The sequence below is a fragment of the Ambystoma mexicanum genome, chromosome 1p (assembly GCF_040938575.1).
Source record: "Ambystoma mexicanum isolate Mex_15411 chromosome 1p, UKY_AmexF1_1, whole genome shotgun sequence".
NCBI classification, from domain to species: domain Eukaryota; kingdom Metazoa; phylum Chordata; class Amphibia; order Caudata; family Ambystomatidae; genus Ambystoma; species Ambystoma mexicanum.
Window position 1 is genome coordinate 1082781672 of NC_090921.1, and position 18971 is coordinate 1082800642.

General features: G+C 42.7%; 1 protein-coding gene across 2 annotated transcripts in view; it reads right to left on the reverse strand.

Moving 5' to 3' along the window:
* Positions 1-613: 613 nt before the first annotated feature.
* The window catches only part of ISG20L2 (interferon stimulated exonuclease gene 20 like 2), a 57548-nt gene continuing 39190 nt past the window's right edge, over positions 614-18971 (reverse strand). For both annotated transcript variants that reach the window (XM_069604648.1, XM_069604649.1), the window contains exons 2-4: positions 16873-17857; positions 7254-7454; positions 614-2749 (exon numbers count right to left, since the gene is read on the reverse strand). In XM_069604648.1, coding sequence (XP_069460749.1) covers positions 2636-2749; positions 7254-7454; positions 16873-17727 — 1170 coding nt within the window. In that variant the 5' untranslated portion in view covers positions 17728-17857 and the 3' untranslated portion in view covers positions 614-2635. The remainder of the gene's footprint in view (positions 2750-7253; positions 7455-16872; positions 17858-18971) is intronic.

The window sequence follows — 18971 nt, forward strand, 5'->3', positions numbered from 1 at the left end:
TGTATGTATTATGTATTATAATGTCTGCAATGTTCTGAGTAACTGGTCAAGCAAACAGCACATTGATGCCTCAGGGCTTAGCGCGCTATACAACAAAAAATACAAATAAATAAAGCATTAGCAATCCATATAATTTAACTGCAATGATGGTCACCATACATGGTTTTATCTCAGCTACTAATCGCCTTTCTGCGTGCAAGGAGGCATACAATTTTCATTATCTACAGCCAGTGGATTCATGCATGAAAGCCAAGTGTCCTCACTTATTTATATAGCTAAACTATTAAAGCATTTTTTTTTTTAAACATGAACAAAATGAATAGGAATATGAGGAGGACCAGGCCATGGCCTTTCTAACGGGTTCTCTGTCAGAATCAGAGCGACCCTGTAAGCACCTCACATGGAAGGGCAGTAAGCAAGCAGCCATGGAGCATGGAGGTTGTCACCTAATCAGTAAACTTGTGTTACTGTACTGGGAAACAATTATGCAACTTGGAAACAAGTTCTTCTACAGCTACACGGTCGCGGTACCTGAAAAAACAGATTCATTATCGCCAGGGTTGTTTCTACTAAAAGCCATTCATTTTTAGAAAAACTGCAGCCAACGAAAGAAAGAGCTCAACCCGAGAACTTTATTTTAAAAATACAAGCGTATTAAGAGGAAACAAAACCAGAACTTATAAAATGGCAAGGAGAGAGACAGGGGAGGACTTTCTCCATCATAGTATCTTTGTCATCCATCACGTTTGGAATACCGTGCAGAGGTATTCACTTGGAGTTCTCCAATAAAATACCTTGATTTCCAACTCCAACAAACTCTGCTTTCACATTACAGTTCAAACGACATAGGAATGCATGCCTGCCCCGCCCTCACCCAATTGCTCTTTTGCACACATGGTCCTTCTAGATGACGCATCCTCAGCTCAGCATTGCATCAAACACAAGCACCAAGAAGTAGAAGGAATAACACAGATCACAGGCATCCAAAGGAATAGATGAGTCAGCCAGGAAAGCCTTCAAAACCACTGCAAACTTCCAGAGCCTTAACTTTGCAATAAATGTAGGCCTTGACATTCTTATACGGGAGTCTAGTTTGCAATAAAATGGTTTTCCCAAAAACCTTCCATTGTGAATTAATATGCTACATACATATGCCTTTCACATGTTGTAAAATGAGAACCCTAGATGCTAACCATTCAGCTAGATTGCAGATATCAGACAGTGGGAGCCCTACTGATGTCCAGTGTTTCCTGAAAGAGTATTGGGGCTTTCATTTAAACAGCAAAACAGCACCTAATAGACACTCGAGGTTTTCAAACCTCAAAGAAATTTGATCTAAACAACGTCTACCACCAAAAAGTGACCGGAGAATAAATAGGTAAAAATCTAATTTGTCCTGTGGTCAAATATTGAGCTATTGAAACTGCTCAAGCATATACTGATCAAAATGCTCACTAGCAAACACAGAACATTTTTTAAGATGACCCCTCTGCAAATACATTTGTAGACAATACAGTTACTCTATAAATGCAAGATCAGAGACCAAGTTTCACTGTGATAATCAGCACACACTTCGATTTGCAAAATAGATTGGGATACAATTTATATAAAAATGCATTATATATGCATATATACACACATATATATATAAAAGTTTCCTTAAAAATAAACATCACAATAGCAACCATTTTTGTAATCAGCAATATAGGTAAACATTGAAGCTATGGAAAGCATATTGGAGATGATTTGCTGGTTACCTTACTTACAAGGTATACATTTTATAAACGCGATGGCAATCAATAGCTTGACAGTCTACTGAACAGCGCAGAGAGCCATGCTACCTGCACAAAGGATGAGGATATAGCGTATATGTGTTAAGACACAGCGGATATCACATTAGAGCCAAGAGGTAGCATTGTTTCACTTCCCTATCACATCATGTTAAGACGGGACAGTACTGCTTGAATACAAATTTACTTTAGTATTGTAGTATTGTTTTCAGATGGTAAAACCCCAATGCCCTTACAGGATTGTACTGCGTGTGCAGTTTCAGCAAGCATAATCTTCATTTGGCACACTGAACAAATGTAGTAAAACATAACAAAAGTTAAACTGTGTCACCAGTGGTTACTTTCCCATAACTGGAAAGGAATAGGACAAACACACCCACACCCCACCCGTCCTTGGTGAATGAAATACAGCACCGAAGAAGGCTTCTCAGCACAGGTTATCTATAGTGAACTGCAGGGACATGGGTCCTTCTTGCGTTTGTGTCTACCACATCGAAGAAAATTGTATTTTTGACAACTCTAGATTGCGACACTACCACAAACCGAGGTCAAGAACAGTAAACAGAGCAGGGATTTTCTGAAGCAGAAGTGTCGCCACCCATGGCATTGATACAAAAAGGTTTAGCAAAATGCGTCAATCCCGATTTTAAGAATGGCAAAATATGGTTTACTACCTAGACTGCAGCTTTGGTAATGAGACAATCCTCCGAAATGACCCCTGCTAATTTGCCACCAGTTTAACAACATTCTTAATGTTTTGATGGCTTTAACACCTCTTCCCAATTAAATTTTCCCGGGCCATATTTGTACGATTTGGGTTTCTCTCCAAGCCTCCCAGGGCTTCGTTAATCTTGAACAGGGTTGGATGCCAGCTCCCTCTCCCACTCATCTTCAACTATTCGGTACAACTCAATTGTCGCTTTTGCATCTTCAACAGAGGAATGTCCATTTTTCCCAACCTGTAATGCAAGAAAACAGACTATTAGAACTGGAATTAGAAAAATACAACAGATAAGACCTTTGAAGCCTGGGTACAAAAGTGTACTGTGATGCAACTGTTTTGCAAGGGATTCGGAAATACTATGCATAGAGGAAAAAAAATGTGTTGATGCATATAGTAGTCTGTAAATCTTCTGATTTTGCTTAGCATAGTAGAGATTTAGCTCCAATCTTAGCAAGTTAAAAAGGGTGGGGAATAGCGGTTGGTTCCAAAGCTTCACTAGGGTAGCAGCAGACCAAATTCTGGTCACTCTGTGTGCCTCTACACACGTTCACTGTGGCATGAAAGCATTCACATGATGTCCACTAGCATGTGGTATGCCATGTGGGTAGCAGTCCCTGGCAGGCCACTACTACACACACGGATGCACTCTTTCTGGAACTGTGACAAGACCAGACAACAACAACAAATCCAATCCACCCAACACAACACAACACCAAGAACAAAAGCAACCCCTCTTTAGCCACAATAGGTTTACAACGAGTTATGGAGGCATTTGTGAGGGATTGGTGGGAGAATTCAAACTAGGAGACAAGCCATATTCTTTTACCATTAATTCAATGGCAGTTCAGAAACAGGGTCCCTACAGTGATTTAATGTTTACATCATGAGGGATTGTCAAATTGAATGATTTCTGCAGTGATTAAATTGTCCAGAGAAGGCATGTAAAAAGGAAATAGGAACTCAATTTGGAGGAACAGCAAGAAGTTACAACATTTGAGCAAGATAGTATTCATATCCAGGCAAGCTACAACATGGTCTCACTTAGAGTCAGGCCACAGTGGTATAACAGACGTTATTTGGAAAAGTCGCCTATTTTACCATTGCGCCACGTTAGGGTTGAGAGCCCAAACCTAGTAAAACCGTTGGGTTTCCAGTGGAGTTGGAGAGGTGGTAATTGAAGGTTGGGAGTAATTGAAGCTTGTGGCAGTAAAGGTTGAGGGTATTCATGCATGCGGTAACACCTATCCACAATGCAGTACCAATGGGACCCCAAAAATGGGGGGTAATAGTAATCAGGTGGTTCTCCGTATCTGCCATTCGCAGGAACGGCAATGGAGTTTGGAACTGTGACTCCGGCAGCAGACAGAGTAGGCCAGAAGGGAGCAACGTGCAACACATTTTTCAAGGGTTGCAGTCATGCTGGTTGAGATTCAATTTCACTTTAGCTGTAAGTGATATTTGGTCGTAAAGTGGAGAAGTGAGCTTTAACTTCACAAAATAAAATGTGGAATGGTGGAAATGGTTGCAAAAAGTAGTGGAGCTGTTGACAGTAAAAAATGAAAGTAGTGCAACACTGCTTCCGACCGTTCCTGCTCACTTCGACCCCTGCTTGAAGGGGATCTTGTTGGGGTAGACTGGTTCTGAGGGAAAACCGAATCAAATGTAAAATGAGTAAACTAAGGATTATTTTCCTAGCTATCAAAAGTCTTGGGAAATCAAAGTCTTTGAACAACTGTCTTGTTCCATGCAGGGCAACGTTTTGAGGCCCCTCTGCAAAAAAGGTCCTTGGAAAGTTGAGAATTTGCCCATCCAGTGCCTTGAAGAGGTTACACCTTACTCTCTAAAACTGAGTAAGAAGGCGACAATTATGGTTTCATATAAATTAGGAACTATGCACGGATTGTATGCCCTTAGCAAGGGAGAGAGAGAGAAATGCGTTTAGGAACATGAGACCTTGTAGAATTAGCTTACGCTACATTTTGGTACATGGGTTGTACGTGCGACGGAATTGTACGATCGGATCGAAAAAAAAAAGTCAGAAAAGTCTTTGGTGGTAGCATTGTAAGCAAGTATAAAAGATAAAAAAAATTAACAACAAAAAAAACACTTGCCTTGTCCCCCCGTTACGTCTGTAGAATGTAGAAAAAATTGGGCAGAACCCTCTTTTTTAGTAAGGGGGCCTGACTCTAGAGGGTTAGGAGATACACTGAGTTATAGGCTACCCTAGACATAGGTATTTGCAGCGGGGCCAGGTGACTGCTGGCTCCCAGAAAAGGAATATCACCTTAGACTACAGGAATTTTAAATGAACAAAGGTTTATTTTAACTAACAGAAAGACATATATGCAAAGGGTGCCGTAGCACGTGGAATATGCATGGTCAAGTACTTTGTGGTCTGCATATTTAGTAGCTTAGTAGACAGAGTGACAGTTCATTTTATTTCTTGAATTGTTTTTCAGTAACAATATGTTAACCTTTGTTCATTTAACATTCCTGTAGTCTACAGTGAGATTCCTTTGCTTGTCCCCTGTTACTACTGTGTAGTATAGTGAGCGGGTTGTTAAAAAAAAATAAAAAAAACCCACACACGAAAAAAGGAAAAAGACCCTGCCATGCCAGTTCCCGATCACGGAAGTGAAAGGGAACTGGCGCCGCAGGGACACAGCGTGAAGAGAAGGTAAGCAGGGTAGGTTTATGTTGGGGGTGTGGGTGGAGGTGTGTCTTGGGTGTGGGTATGTAGGGGTTTTGAACGGGTGTTCGCATGAGAAATGTACAAACCTTTTGTGGTTCATACATTTCTCATGCAAACTTTCCGGTCGCAGCAAAATCAGCCGCGGTCGGATCACGTAGATCCCATGCGACGGCCACAGGAGTAAGGCTTGCCGGCTATCTGGCCGAGACCGGCAGAGACGGTAAGTAGCAGCCTTAACTTCGGCCTTCACCGAGGCTGGCAGCGCACCCCCCCACCCCCCGGCGCAACCGAAGCAAATAAAGACTGAATGGTGAATGGTATGCCTGGCAGCTAATGAAAAAGCTGCATGTAGAAGGCAGCAAACATCAAGGGGTGCATGGCGGTGCAGTGGCGGCGGCCATCATGGAATGGTGGTAGGGCCAGCAGGCAAGTGTGCATCCAGGCATGAAGCACAAGCTGGGCATCAGGTCTCTGCTGGGATCCAGATGATTTTCGATCCCGGCAGGGACGGTAACTAGCAGCCTTAACTTGTGACTTGCACCCATCAACACCAGGAGGTTTCAGCATCTGCCCTCCCCCTATCCGACTAACACGCCCTGCCCTCCTTTCTTACAGAGCCATGTGCAACGAGGCCGGGATTGACAAAAAGGCGCCAATATGACCACTTCACATTACAACTTATATTCCACGATTTAAAAAAAAAAAAGCACCCGAATAAAGTAACATATTACTGCCAGTCTTTATCTTTCCTGCACTATAGAAATCTGGGGTCCGAATGGACACTTGGTTAAGACATTACACCATAAGGAGCTTTATAGCCGCAATTACACTATCACCTTTAGACCTCTGTTCTTGCACGTTGAAATTATCGATTCAAATCATATTATTGGGACGTTTTAGACAGACTGTGCTGCAGGGTTAGAAAATGAGATTTAATGAGCAGGAGCTAAAACCAGATCCTGGGTGTCGGGACATCACCCCGCAGGTAGGAGCTACAGCAGGGGAACCAGGAGCTACCAGAAATGCTCCTTTAGCTCTTTATCCATTTGGGATGAACCATTTTGTTTAAATGTGCATTAGATATGTTCTAATTCTTCTTTATTAACATACTCAAAGTTAATGTCACATTTACATGTGTGGAAGGCACCAGCAGTTCGTAGGAGCCAAAAGTAGCTCCCTGTAGCGGTTTGTTTCAAGCTAACCAGGCTGTACTATGCTAGAAGCAGGAGCTAAACAGCTCCCAGCTCCTCTCAATTTCGAACCCTGGGCTGTATGTTATGATACAGGAGTTTATGTATCCCCCCCAAAAAAAGCCAGAAAAAGTGCTGCACCCACATACACCTTCCCTACCAATTGTTTCTCATGTCAGTGTCTACAGCCAGCTTTTACTTGTCAAAATTAAAAACGAGACAAAACATTTAATCAAAGAAAGATTTTTAAAAAATGCGTAAATATCCCACTATATTTTTATTTTCATTCAGCCTGCATGTCTGGCCTTTGCACGCATATAAAGGAAAAAAGACGGAAACAAAAGGTAAGACTCATTCATTAAAGAATAATGTTTTAATTAAAATGATCATGTCATACTTTTTGTTAAATATTTTTTCAAAACACAGCAAATAAACCTACGAATTGGGATGTCCATTAGTGAGTTTTTTCAGTAAAGAGTTCCGAGTTCAAAACAGTCCAGGGAGTGCTCCCATCGTAAAGTAGGGGGTGAAAGTAGGTATCTCCTCATCCATACAAAGTAAAAGTAGCTGTACCCCACTGAGCTTTTTATTTTGGGGAGTCAATCCAAGTGAAGGTTATGGTCTTTTGGGCTCTTACCTAAAAGAGCATCACCATAAATGGGTCTTGAGAAAAGGAAAGGAAGACTAGGTGGTTACAGCTATGGTCTCACATTAATCTGGACAATCAAAAATAGCAACCTCAAAAATAAAAATGCCACCATTTTCAAATTCAGCAGAAAACAAACACAAAACACAACCCTTAAAAAAAAGGGAAACTAAGCGGGCATTGTAATGTGTATTAAGTAATATAGATTTACCTGAATATCTCGGTTCAAAAGCTGCTTTGTCAGGCGCTTAAGTGAAACAGATTCTTTCTCATTAAAACCAGCCATCTTGTTCAGCAGCGGAATCCGGGAAGTATCGCGGGTTAAAGAATTTGGGTGAAAATAGTTGAGTGCCTTAAAGTCATTGTGGATGGCGTGTCCGACTACTACTTTACCACAGAGGATTTTTAATATCTATGGAGAAAATATATTACAATCATCATTCACTTGAAAACCAGATCAACCAAAACAGACATGAATCCCAACCACTACTTAGACATTTGTCGATTTCAGTTAAGAAGAATGCCAGACTCATTTATTCTCGTTGCAAGAGAAGTCATTTCTAGAGATGTATACACCAGACTTCTTTCTCTGGTTCTACCTAAAACTATGGGATACATTACTCACCGTAATCGTATTCCTGATGCTTGCATCTGCTTAGATGCACATGCTGTGCATAGGCCGACATCTAGTGGAAGCTGCGGAGTATTACAGTTTGTTTTTTAAAACTTGAAAATGGGCGTCAACACAGGGCGTGCCAGTAATACTATCCCTAGTGTGACGTCCACTGTACCCATGATCCCTCATGCGTCTAGGACCCTCAGATTGTATTTTTCCTGACATGAGGTAGCATGAGGAGTAGCGCGAGTACAGATGATCCAAGCAGATAGATAAGATTACAAGCATCCATGCGCCTTCTCTCAGAGGGGAGGAAGGGTGGGTCGCATGTGAATCTAAGCAGATACAAGCATCAGAAATACGATTACGGTGAGTTATGTATCCCTTCTGAGGCTTGTGGAATCTGCTTAGAGCACATGCTGTGCATAGATTAGCGAGCAGTGTTAGAAGGAGGTGGGATTTGAGAAGGGTCATGAGCAAATAAATGTCTTAGAACCGCTTGTCCCACTTGAGTATCTGTCTTGGAATGGGAGTCAATGCAGTAGTGCTGAGTAAAAGTGTGAATAGAGCTCCAAGTAGCTGCTTTGCAAATGGTGTCAAGGGGAACATTTGCAATGAAAGCCAGAGTGGACCCAATGCCTCTTGTCGAGTGGGCTCTGGGCGTAAAAGGCAAAGTTTTGTCAGAAAGAGAGTAACACAACTGGATACAGTTGACAATCCACTTGGAGATGGCACTCTAGAGACGCAATCTCCCTCTTTGCCTGTGGCTACGAAGACAAACAGTTGATCTGTTTTCCTAAGCGGTCTGGTCTTGTTTACGTAGTAAAGGACCGCCCTACGCACATCTAGGGTGTGTAGTTTAACCTCAGCTGAGCTTTGTGGGTTTTGGAAGAAAGCTGGAAGCTCGATGGACTGGTTTACATGGAATTTAGATATAAACTTAGGAGAACCTAGGGTGTGTCCGTAAAACCAGCTTATCCTTATGAATAGTAAAGAAAGGATCCTGCACTGACAGAGCCTGAATTTCACTGACCCTTCTTATGGATGTAATGGCTACTAAGAAGGCAGTCTTATAGTTCAGGTGTTTGAGACTTGTCTTATGCATGGGCTCGAATGGGGGGCCCATGAGTTTAGATAACACCTCGTTCAGGTCCCATCCTGGTGGTGGGTTAGATATAGGGGGATGAAGTCTCTTTACTCCCTCCATGAAGGCTTTAACCACGGGTACCTTCCACCACAACACCTTGCTATGTGAGGTGGTGTACGCTGACAGTGCTGCCAGGTGTACCTTTAGTGAGTTGAAAACCAACCCTGCGTCCAGCAGGTGGAGCATGTATGTCACGATTGTGGAAGGAGTGCAATCAACTGGGTTGCTTTGTTTATTCTGGCACCAGATAACAAATCTTTTCCATTTGAAGTAGCGTTCATGTACTACTGAATATTCTGCTAAACTGCATGTATAAAAGGTTTAACAACTGCTAGTTACACAGATTTGGGACAATGTGGTTGGTGCATGGATGATTATGCCACAATGCGGTACGTGCAATTGTGTCAAAGTAAGTTGTTTTGGGGATGGAGTGGGTCGCGGGAAAGTGCACAAGGGGGTGGGTGAGGTCCTTCCCTAGCATCCATGTGGATATATAGAGTACTAGCAAAAAGTACCCGTACTCTGCACAGGTTCTGTAGAGATACATGCGAACACTCATCAATTGTTTCAAATCAATGATTGTGCAGGTTGCTGTTCTGAGTCGCTCAGTGCTTTGCACTCTGAAGTAAACTGCACTGAGAAGGGGTGCATGTGGCTGGCTGACATACCCCAGAGCAAACGTGGAGGAGGGGGGTGAAGAGTTGGCGTGCTGCAGTATACTGCGACTTCTGTGTGCTCTCCCACACGTCGCCTCACCCTGGTGTGGGTGCAGTGTGTTGTAGTGCAAATCTCTGAAAATGTGCATACTAGGGAAACATTGTTTTCAAGGTACCTCTGAGTTTTGTTCTTCGCATGCAGACCCTTAAAATGAGCTTTATCCAGTCCTTCTACAACCACATTGGTGTTTCACTGATTTCAGGCAACCATCTCATGTGTGAAGGTGCTCAAATCCAGGGAAAGGGCTTGAGTGTCCAATTATCATATAGCCAATAATGTCCAGAGGGTCCCTAACTGTGCAGCATTTGGTGCAGATTGGTGGAACGGTGTGGAATTGTAAAAGGAAAAAACTAACATATTCTTGCTTCATATTGTTGTATACTATGTATTCAACACGATGTATAGACTTTCTGCTGCGATTTAGTCTGCTGGCTATAGGCAACACCCTCACACTATAGTAACCTGCGAAGAGTTCCTTCAACTGAAAGTATGCTTTATGAAGACAATTTTTTGGTTAGGTGACAAAAAGAATGTATCCCTCTTCTGGTTGCAAGGTTCACTAGCCTGATCCGGCTTGTAGGCATGACAGTTTCCAAAATTAGATATAGACCGATTAAGCTGGAGCTGTATATCACGGGTTGTCTTTGGCAGGGTAACAAAACCTTATCAGAGCATTCCCGATTGGTTTAGGTTTTCACAGCAGGGGAAGGCATGTAATGGGTTAAGCACCTTCTAAGGAGTGGGATCATTTGGCTTTACTTCATGTGCCCCAGGATTGTGAAAAAAATAGTTTTAGAAAACCTGAAATGGGAGTATGGATGATTACGATTTAGAAAGACAGCTCTGAGACAGACTTATCCGAAATCCCACTAGCGTAGGAGGGGGTGAGGGCGGGCAGGGGACCTGGAAAAGGGGGTCAGGGGAGTGGAGACCCCCACAGCAGTGAGGTATTTCTGCTTTTTGAAGGCCCCCCAAATCCAGCCGAAATAAAAATCTGTCTTTTTGGTATGTAGCCTTCAAAAAGCGGAAAGATCACATAGGACCAGCTTGTGGTCATCCGTCAAACATTAAGTGGGCCAAGTTAGCCCCAAGCTTGATCTTCCTTTGCTTTGCGAGAGATCATTGTTGCACCAAATCACATGCACATGTCCTTAGTGGATGTGTACACTTAAGTTTGAAAATAGTACTTGTAGAAAGCATCTAAACTAGCAGTTCGGTTTAATATGTATTCCCATCAATAAGGGTGTGTCAATTTAGAGATTACTTATAATCCAATGGTTTATTTAATTTTTCGTAAAGACGTGTATGTGCTCAAAAATAGTACAAATGCCCTAGTGCCAACACATGTTTCGACCAAATCCTGGTCACCTCAAGGCAGACCTGTACATGCATGAATATAATTTATGAACATGTCCCGTAAAAGAACATACATAGTGAAAATCATACAAAAGTAACAAAACATGGGTTAGGGAAGAAAAATTAGGGATACGTGGAGAAAAAAACAAAACGTTAGTTGCCATATTGTCACTTGGAATTGCCCCTTGGTGCCTGTATTCTGTGCAATAAACTGCCCTTAGTATCCCAATATATCTCCAAATAAAAGACTCTTCTATGTCAAATGTGATCATTCACAAACATTGCTTCCGACTCACAATGAGAGGCGTCTGTGTAGTCAAAAATCCATAGGTTTTCATAATGGGAGCAAAAAGGTTTCCAAATGTCCTCCATTATGCATATATCTTACTATCAATTACATCCAATGTCAATCTATGTGTGAAATCCATCTAGGAGAATTGCCTAACGTTTCGGTGCTGAACTGCCCCAGGGCAGGCCAAAGACAGATATGTTTTGGATATCTTCTGTGAATAGTGAGCTAAATAATCTGGGTAAGGATCTCATAAACCAGGACTAATGTCTGGCAGAGGGACTCCCAGGACCCCCCGCCCCATGTTAATTTTAAAACAATCCATGTCTGAAGGAGCAGTGTGCCCCACTTTTAGTCATCTACAGTTGCATGCACCCACCTGCATGGGCCAATGGACAACATGAACCATGTCCATACAGACCAATTTAGCTCACGTTCCTGCTGATGCACACATATTAACGGATGTGAAACTGGCTTTGCCCAACAGATATGTAGGTAGTGGAGTCAATGTCCTAGACAACGATAAAACAAATCACAGTGCAGCGCTTCAGCCAATTTGCACTGCTGTTCTAAGTAATCCTTAGTCTAAAGAAATATGCCTGCAACCGGCAGTTTGCAGAACGTGCATATATACTATGAAAGGATGCCAGAATTGGTTTCACATCATATATTTACCTCGAGTTTGAGCTGCAATCCACATAAAGGATGTATTGTTGCAGGGTTTCCCCCCTCGTTTACTGTTTCTTACCAGTTGAAATACACCTTTAAAAACAAAAAGGAGGAAAAAAAAGCCTCTAGCCCCTTGATCTTGTATGTTATTCACTGCATTGGCGCTTAAGCTGTATATGGGAATGGATGATACGGGTAATGTCAGGATTTAAACACCCCTTTCCTTTTCAAGTTAATATTGATCAAATGTATAAGGTCTCCTTGTTAGGAAGCAACCTTTCCCTTAGTGGGCTGGCGCGTGACCGTCTCGCGGGTGCCATTTAAAAAAATGATCTTAAATAACCATATGGGGACGTCACACGCTGTAAACAGGGAGTGAACCCGTGCAATTAGATTTGTAATCAAACAATGGTATACATCTTAGTAGCTGCAATATTTGATGCCCAAGCAGTAGCGGTCATGGGCAAGGTCCATGTAAAAATAACATTGTAAAAAGGCGTACAGTAAAAGTACAGATGCTTGCCGTGGACCGGCTGGGGGTTGCCACGTTCAGTATAGAAACCAAATTGCAGAATGGTCATGTCTATTGTCTATTATGTAAACTATAATTAACAATTCAGACCGAATTTTCTTAGTCAGCATGGAGAGAAAGAAACGTTCGTAACCATGTTATCCGCGTTGTTCAATGTTCGGTTGCATTATTTTGTTCCGTGTAAAAAAGAAAGCGGATGTGCAGGAAGCACAGTGGATAACTTCCTTAAATACCATTCTAGACAAACCCATTAGCGGGATGAACCGTCATTGGAGTGGCCTCCCATGCTCATTGGTATATTATTCCCCATAGAGGGATAAGATTAGGCTATAAGAAATGTTACTTTGAGTGAATTGATCTAACAATATGGCACCTACACCAAAATGGCATTTCCATGTTCGGGGTTGTAAATAAGAACCATGTTTGGTCTGAGAGAACTTTGTAATGTAGACTATATTTTACATGTGTCACGGATCTTAGACATTATCTAGCAACTGTGCGATCTTGGTTTGTACAGGAAAGTAAAGACATTAGGATACATATAATCCCAATTGAGAGAAGACACCCGTCTGTGTGCATTCCAATTTGTGATTTTTAAATTTCCACAGCATGTAAACATATATGCATAATGAAACAGTATAACCCACCAGCTTATATATGACTCAAACTTGGCATAAAACACACAAATATTGATTATATTAAAAAAAAAGACTCCCCCCCCCCAATTCATGGCCAGAGTTACATTCAAATTCAATAGTTTGAATCCTGCATATTGGTTTCCATTTGTCGCAATCTGAGTTCTCGATCTCCTCTCATGTACGGTTTTATTGTTTGCAGCCGATGAATCGCACATTGTTATCATCCATTCGGTGGCACTTCTGTTTTACACAGCCAGAGGAAGTTTTGGCTGCCTAAAGTTGTCATATGCTCACAAATTCAAATATTGTAGTTGGCTGACCGTGCTCCCAACATAGATTTTGTTACACAGATAAAAACCTATTCCACAACTTTACTCCAACAGTTGATAAAGTCACTGATAGCTAGTGTGATGCATTGTCCATTTGCAAACTGTTGTGTTTTAACATGTGCATGAAACACGACCTTGAAGGTTGTAGCCAAGATATTCCAGTGTTACAAAAAGAAAAGAGGGTCTCAATATGTTCCCAAGAGTTTGGGGGCAAGGGGGGTGTCTGTCTCTCTCTCTCTCTCTCTCTCTCTCTCTCTCTCTCTCTCTCTCTCATCTCACTTCAGAAGTTTATCTGCAGATGTGGCAACGACTTTTGTAAATCATGAAGAACCAAGAGAAAGTTGCTTTACATTGCCAGATTCCTCACTTAGGGCTCCTATTATCTATCAGTTTCCAATCCAACCCCAACTAATTGCTCTACCAATAAACAGGAAGCATGACACTAAACTGCTGTCCCCCAACACTACGCATTCCAATAAAATGTACGTTTTTATTGGTAAATAGTAGAGTTTAAAATACTTTCAACTTTCAGTCACAGGTTGAGGGACCGAAATGTCTACCTCAAATTGTTGAAGGTCCGCTGCCACGAGAGACATCCCATCACCGCCCCTCACCAACACAAAACCCTCTGGTCCTGGTGCATTTCTGTGTGCAGTCTGTTGCAGGAAATGCCCATATGTCTCTAATAGGATTTGTGGCTCCCTCTAACAGTGGCCCTTTTACATTATCTACGAGCCAAAAATAAGTGAAAAAGATGCACCTCTAATAAACAAAAAACATGTGCATGTACCAAACCTGTGTGGCACTCTAGTCTTCACACAGGTATATGTATGCCCCAATCTATTGTGCCAAAGCACCAGCGAGGGGCTAAAACTACAAATAACCAATCATACTGTGTGACCGTTAGGCAAGATTTTCATAGCAATGATAAATCTTCCTGACCTGGGTCAACCCCAGAACATTTGGATTTACTGGTGGATTCTTTTTCATTATACCTCAGTGAGTGGGAACCTTTTTCCACACGCACAAATCTTTTACTCTTTTTATGGGTGTCATTTTTAAGACTCTCCATAGTGCCTTTTTAATGTGATCATCTTTGACAACTTTTGCACATACTACCTTATTTTTGCTAGGTTGCCCTTGGGGCTCCCCCTTTAACTTTCTCTCGCTAATCTTGTGAGCACTACAGTTCCCAAAGGTAGAAAGGAGATCCCTTTTACATTTTATTAGGGGAAACCAGCACACCCCACCTTATGTGGAGTGCTGGGGAGATACAGTTAAAACGAGAAAGGGGATACATTGTAACATTTATGTTACAGGGACAGGCTTAGCTTTAATGGCTGGTGGCAGTGGCCCTTTTAAATCATTCAGTGCACCTTTACCACGGTCTGATTCCACAGCCCTGGAAAAAGCACCCGTGGGGGCTCATTTTACCAAAATGCCCTTCCCCAGTCTTCTTTATTCAGCTTTTCAGCGTTCCTTGCCCTTTCTTGTTCCTTGTCCTGACATCCAGTGTGGGGAAATCCTTTGTGTTAACTGTGTCTGAAGGCAGAGGAAACGCAGAGGAAAAGCACAAAACTCTGCGACCCTTACCTGACTGCGAGAATCCAGTTCAAACTGGGAGGCTGGCTGTCCTAGTCTGCCAACTCTCCCCCCAACTCCCCAAAGTTTGAATTCTGCATGATTGGCTGGGTTCCTGCATAAAAGTCTGATCCTGGAAGCTGAAGACGTAGTCGACCACTGGAACCGAAACCGAAGAGGATGATGAAGAAAACTATTTCCAGCGACCGGATAGCCTGCTGTGTAACCAGAGCCTGCCGTTACCCTTCCTTTCAATCGACCTGGGGACTCTGAAAATGATGACCCAGATCCTGGTGAGATCCATTAGACTCAAGAAGACCTGAAATTTGAGCCATCCTACATCATGCTGTGACCTTGCAGGGCTGCAATATCCCAATACCCTGGAACCTTGAGCCATTTTATGGTGCACGGTCTTCCAAATCTTGCTGAAACTTTGTGAGCATCCTGCTGGACCTCCAGAGATGTGAATAGAGTCTGAGAAGTCCCCTCACCAGAGTGCTGAACCTTGCAAACAACGAGAATCTGAAAAGGCGCCAAATCCACAGAGCTGCGTCCGAAACACTTGCCTGAAGCCTTCTGTGTTGATGCTTGCTGGAAAAGGCCATCCAAAGTCCTGTCTTCTGTCCTCCGGAAAAGGAATGCAATGCCTGGGTTTTTGGCTACAGATCTTGAAGACTTCCTGCTGCCAAATCATCTGTGCCGAGTTACTGTGCTGGCTTGGGTATTTACTTACCTTAAGTCTCTTGTGATTCCTGTGTAGTTTTGGGGTGTTTTCCTGCGATTGGGAGGCCTCTCATTCAGTTCACCTTGCCTTGAAAGTAAAACAATTGTTAAAAAGTTTACTTACTTGTGAATGAGTTAATTGGTAACTTTAAACTCTCAAAGTGAGAAAGTCTTTGTCCCATGCATCACGTGTCACACAAATCATGCACCCACTCAGAATTCCATCTGACACAGCGAGCCATGCCTTCCTGTAGCGGCGCACAGCCTTCTATGCGGTTAGGTCCCAATTCGGCCAGACATGCACCAATCACCAGCAACTGACAGACATCCGTACACTCTGCAGCGATCATGCACCTCACCATACCTACCTACCTACCTACCTACCTACCTACGGGAATGTCCACTTACTGCCAACCTACATGTAATGTGAATGAAACACCCTACACTGAAAGCAACCGCCCCATTAATATACACTATTACCGCTTTCTCCAACAGCCACCTCAGAGCACTCAACCAGACATCACCACCCTTCCCATTTCCACACTTCTCCAGCCCTACTGTACCAATTAACCACAGCAAACTTCCCTCCATACTGCCTGGGGGTGGGAGGGTTGATGTACTAAGTGGGTATACACAATACTGGAAATGCTAACTAGGCATTAAACAAACTAGCAATGATGTCCTAGCTGAGGTCAAACGCACTCTTTAAAAAAAAAAATAAAAAAAAAAATAATCAATTTATCAGAATACTTGCTCCCCGATAGCAGCATCGACACTTATTGTACAACGTAGTGGGGAGGCAAAGAAGGGTAATGGGTGCCACTCCCCCACAGGGCCCTTTTAATGGAATGTATTTAAATTATTCACAGACAAATTCAGTGATTCGTTTGAGCTCCAAACGAAAGTTTAGGCGATAGGCGTTTTAAAATCTGGCCAAAAAGTAAACGTCAAACAATTCTGCAAATAAATAATCGGCGTCTTCATGGTTGGAAAACGGTTGTGTTAACTTCTCTCCAAATTCCGTACTAACACAAAAGGAAAACTGCTCAATAAAAATGCAAGATTATTAGTCAAGTACCCAATACCAGCAAATATAACTAACCAATGCAAGAAAATAAACAGTGCGAGTAGGCTCATGCCCCAAAGTGTATTACAAGCCGCCATAGAAACTGATAGTTGAATTACAAGCATTAATTTGGAGCCCATAAAACACAAATTCGCACTCAGCCTCACCTCTTTCTGTGCAGCTCTGAAAGGGGTTGCGTTCTTCATGTGCTGCTTTCTGATCCCACTCCACCGTGTTCTAAAATCTGTAATTGGATCCGGTGGCTGAATGTATTTATCGTATACCACATCACCGTGGTAGCTTACGACAGTGCAGCGGGCCAATTCGCTGCGGCGGCCACCTGGCCCTGTCCCCACCATCTCACAATCGATAGCTACAAATCTGTATGGAAGTTCTGTTCCAGTAACTGGAGGGAGGCCACTCTCGTACTCGTTCATTAGGTTGATTCTGTTCCCACCAGAATGGGACCCGTATACTCTATGAGCAACATTATTCGCCTGAGACATGGTAGGATTTGCAGATCCATGTCCCCTCGCCTTTGTGCTGCTGGAAGGAAAATAAGCCATTCGGGAGTTATGTGCTTTGGAATCCACTGTCACAGTGAGGGACTCTGCCCGATGGTCACGATATACTGAATGAGGAGTATAGTTTGTTCTTGGTAACATTTTGTGCTGGGGTAAAAGATGGGAATAATTGTCATCTTTATAAGAGTTTGCATTCCTGTCAAAGTTCCTATTAACCAAGTGGTTTGTTGAAGTCTCAGAGTTCGCGGTATTTTTACTCCTCTCCCTGAAATCTGAAGTCTGTTGTGTTTTCAGTTGTGAAACTTGTGAATGATGCGACCTGCCTGGTGGCTGCTGCTGAGAAGGCTGAGGAAGCTGTTTTTGTTTCAATAAACCTTTCTTTTCCAAAAACCTTCGCCTTTTGAGAAATCGCTTATGCTTGAGGTTGGAGTGATCATGGCTAGACTTACTAGTTGGATGGCTACCGCTCGCATCCAAATTTAGCATCAAACCTGACATAACTAGCTAAGGCAGACACATGAGCTATAAGTTATTTAAAAGTAAATTGTGTGGCAAGCAGCCCCAAGCTCTTTAAAATACTTCAAATTAATGGAAGCAATATAGGGAATGGATTGCGTGGTCCAGTCATCTGAAAGAGAGAAAAGAAAGGAGTAAATGACCTACAAGCGCACTGCATAGAACAGATCAGTTACCTATTCTTAAGAGGTTTATCCGTGGAGAACCTAGGAGTGTACAACTAAACAATTTTTCGAGTGAAGTGATTCATGGATAGTTGGGTTAAAAAACAGACACACCTAACACTTCTCGGTTTTCTGTTTGTCAAACAGGGGACACAGTCCCACCCCCCCCCTCAAAGGTTTAAAAACATATCGCACATTCAAGGAAAATGGAAGAAAAAAAGTCACATTTGTGTGAAGTGAACTTGAAATGACTGGCACTGAACTATCTTCCGATAGTAACAATTCCTTCCAGATCCATAGAAGACGTCTCACTGGAGCTGCATTTATCACTGATGTGATGGAAATAAATAAAAGAAAATCACAAAGGGGTTTCTTGACAGTGGCTAGAAGTCATTTGCCAGTAGATGTGATCTACATCAGTGCTTTTAAAGCAGAAGATGGTGAAGTAACCGGTAGAATAGTTATAGCAAACAGTATTCAAAATTGCTGGGAGTTATTTCCTCCTTGTAAATTCGGAAGAGCCTGCTTAGCCTGACAGCAGAAGCTACATTTGACTACACAGGCACATTTCTGGGTGGTGGCCGGTGTAAAAAGGAGTATTAGAATATACTGTATAAACACATTTAAAGCATCCAGGTCACACAAAATGGACAAAATAGAGTGTGCATCTCGTGACCTGCTCCTCATACCCCAGCGATTGTTCTCAAATCTCGATTCCAACTCCCCATCCGTTCTCATCTTTCTGGATCTTTCCTCTGCCTTCAACACAGGCAATCATGTCACCCTGACAAATCTGCTCTGCGACACCTTTGGCATCACGGGCCTGGCACTGGACTGGTTGGCCTCATTCCTCTCCGACCGACCTTCCCAGGTTCAATTGGGCCCTTTTCTCTCACCCATCTCACCCTCCACCTGCAGTGTCCCCTCAAGGCTCCATCCTCTCGCCATGGCTCTTAAACATCTACATTGCCCCTCTGACCCACCTGATCTCGCCTCACTTTGTGTGATGGATAGGACATGCAGCTCTCCTTCAAGCTTCCCTCCAATGCCTCCTCACTCATC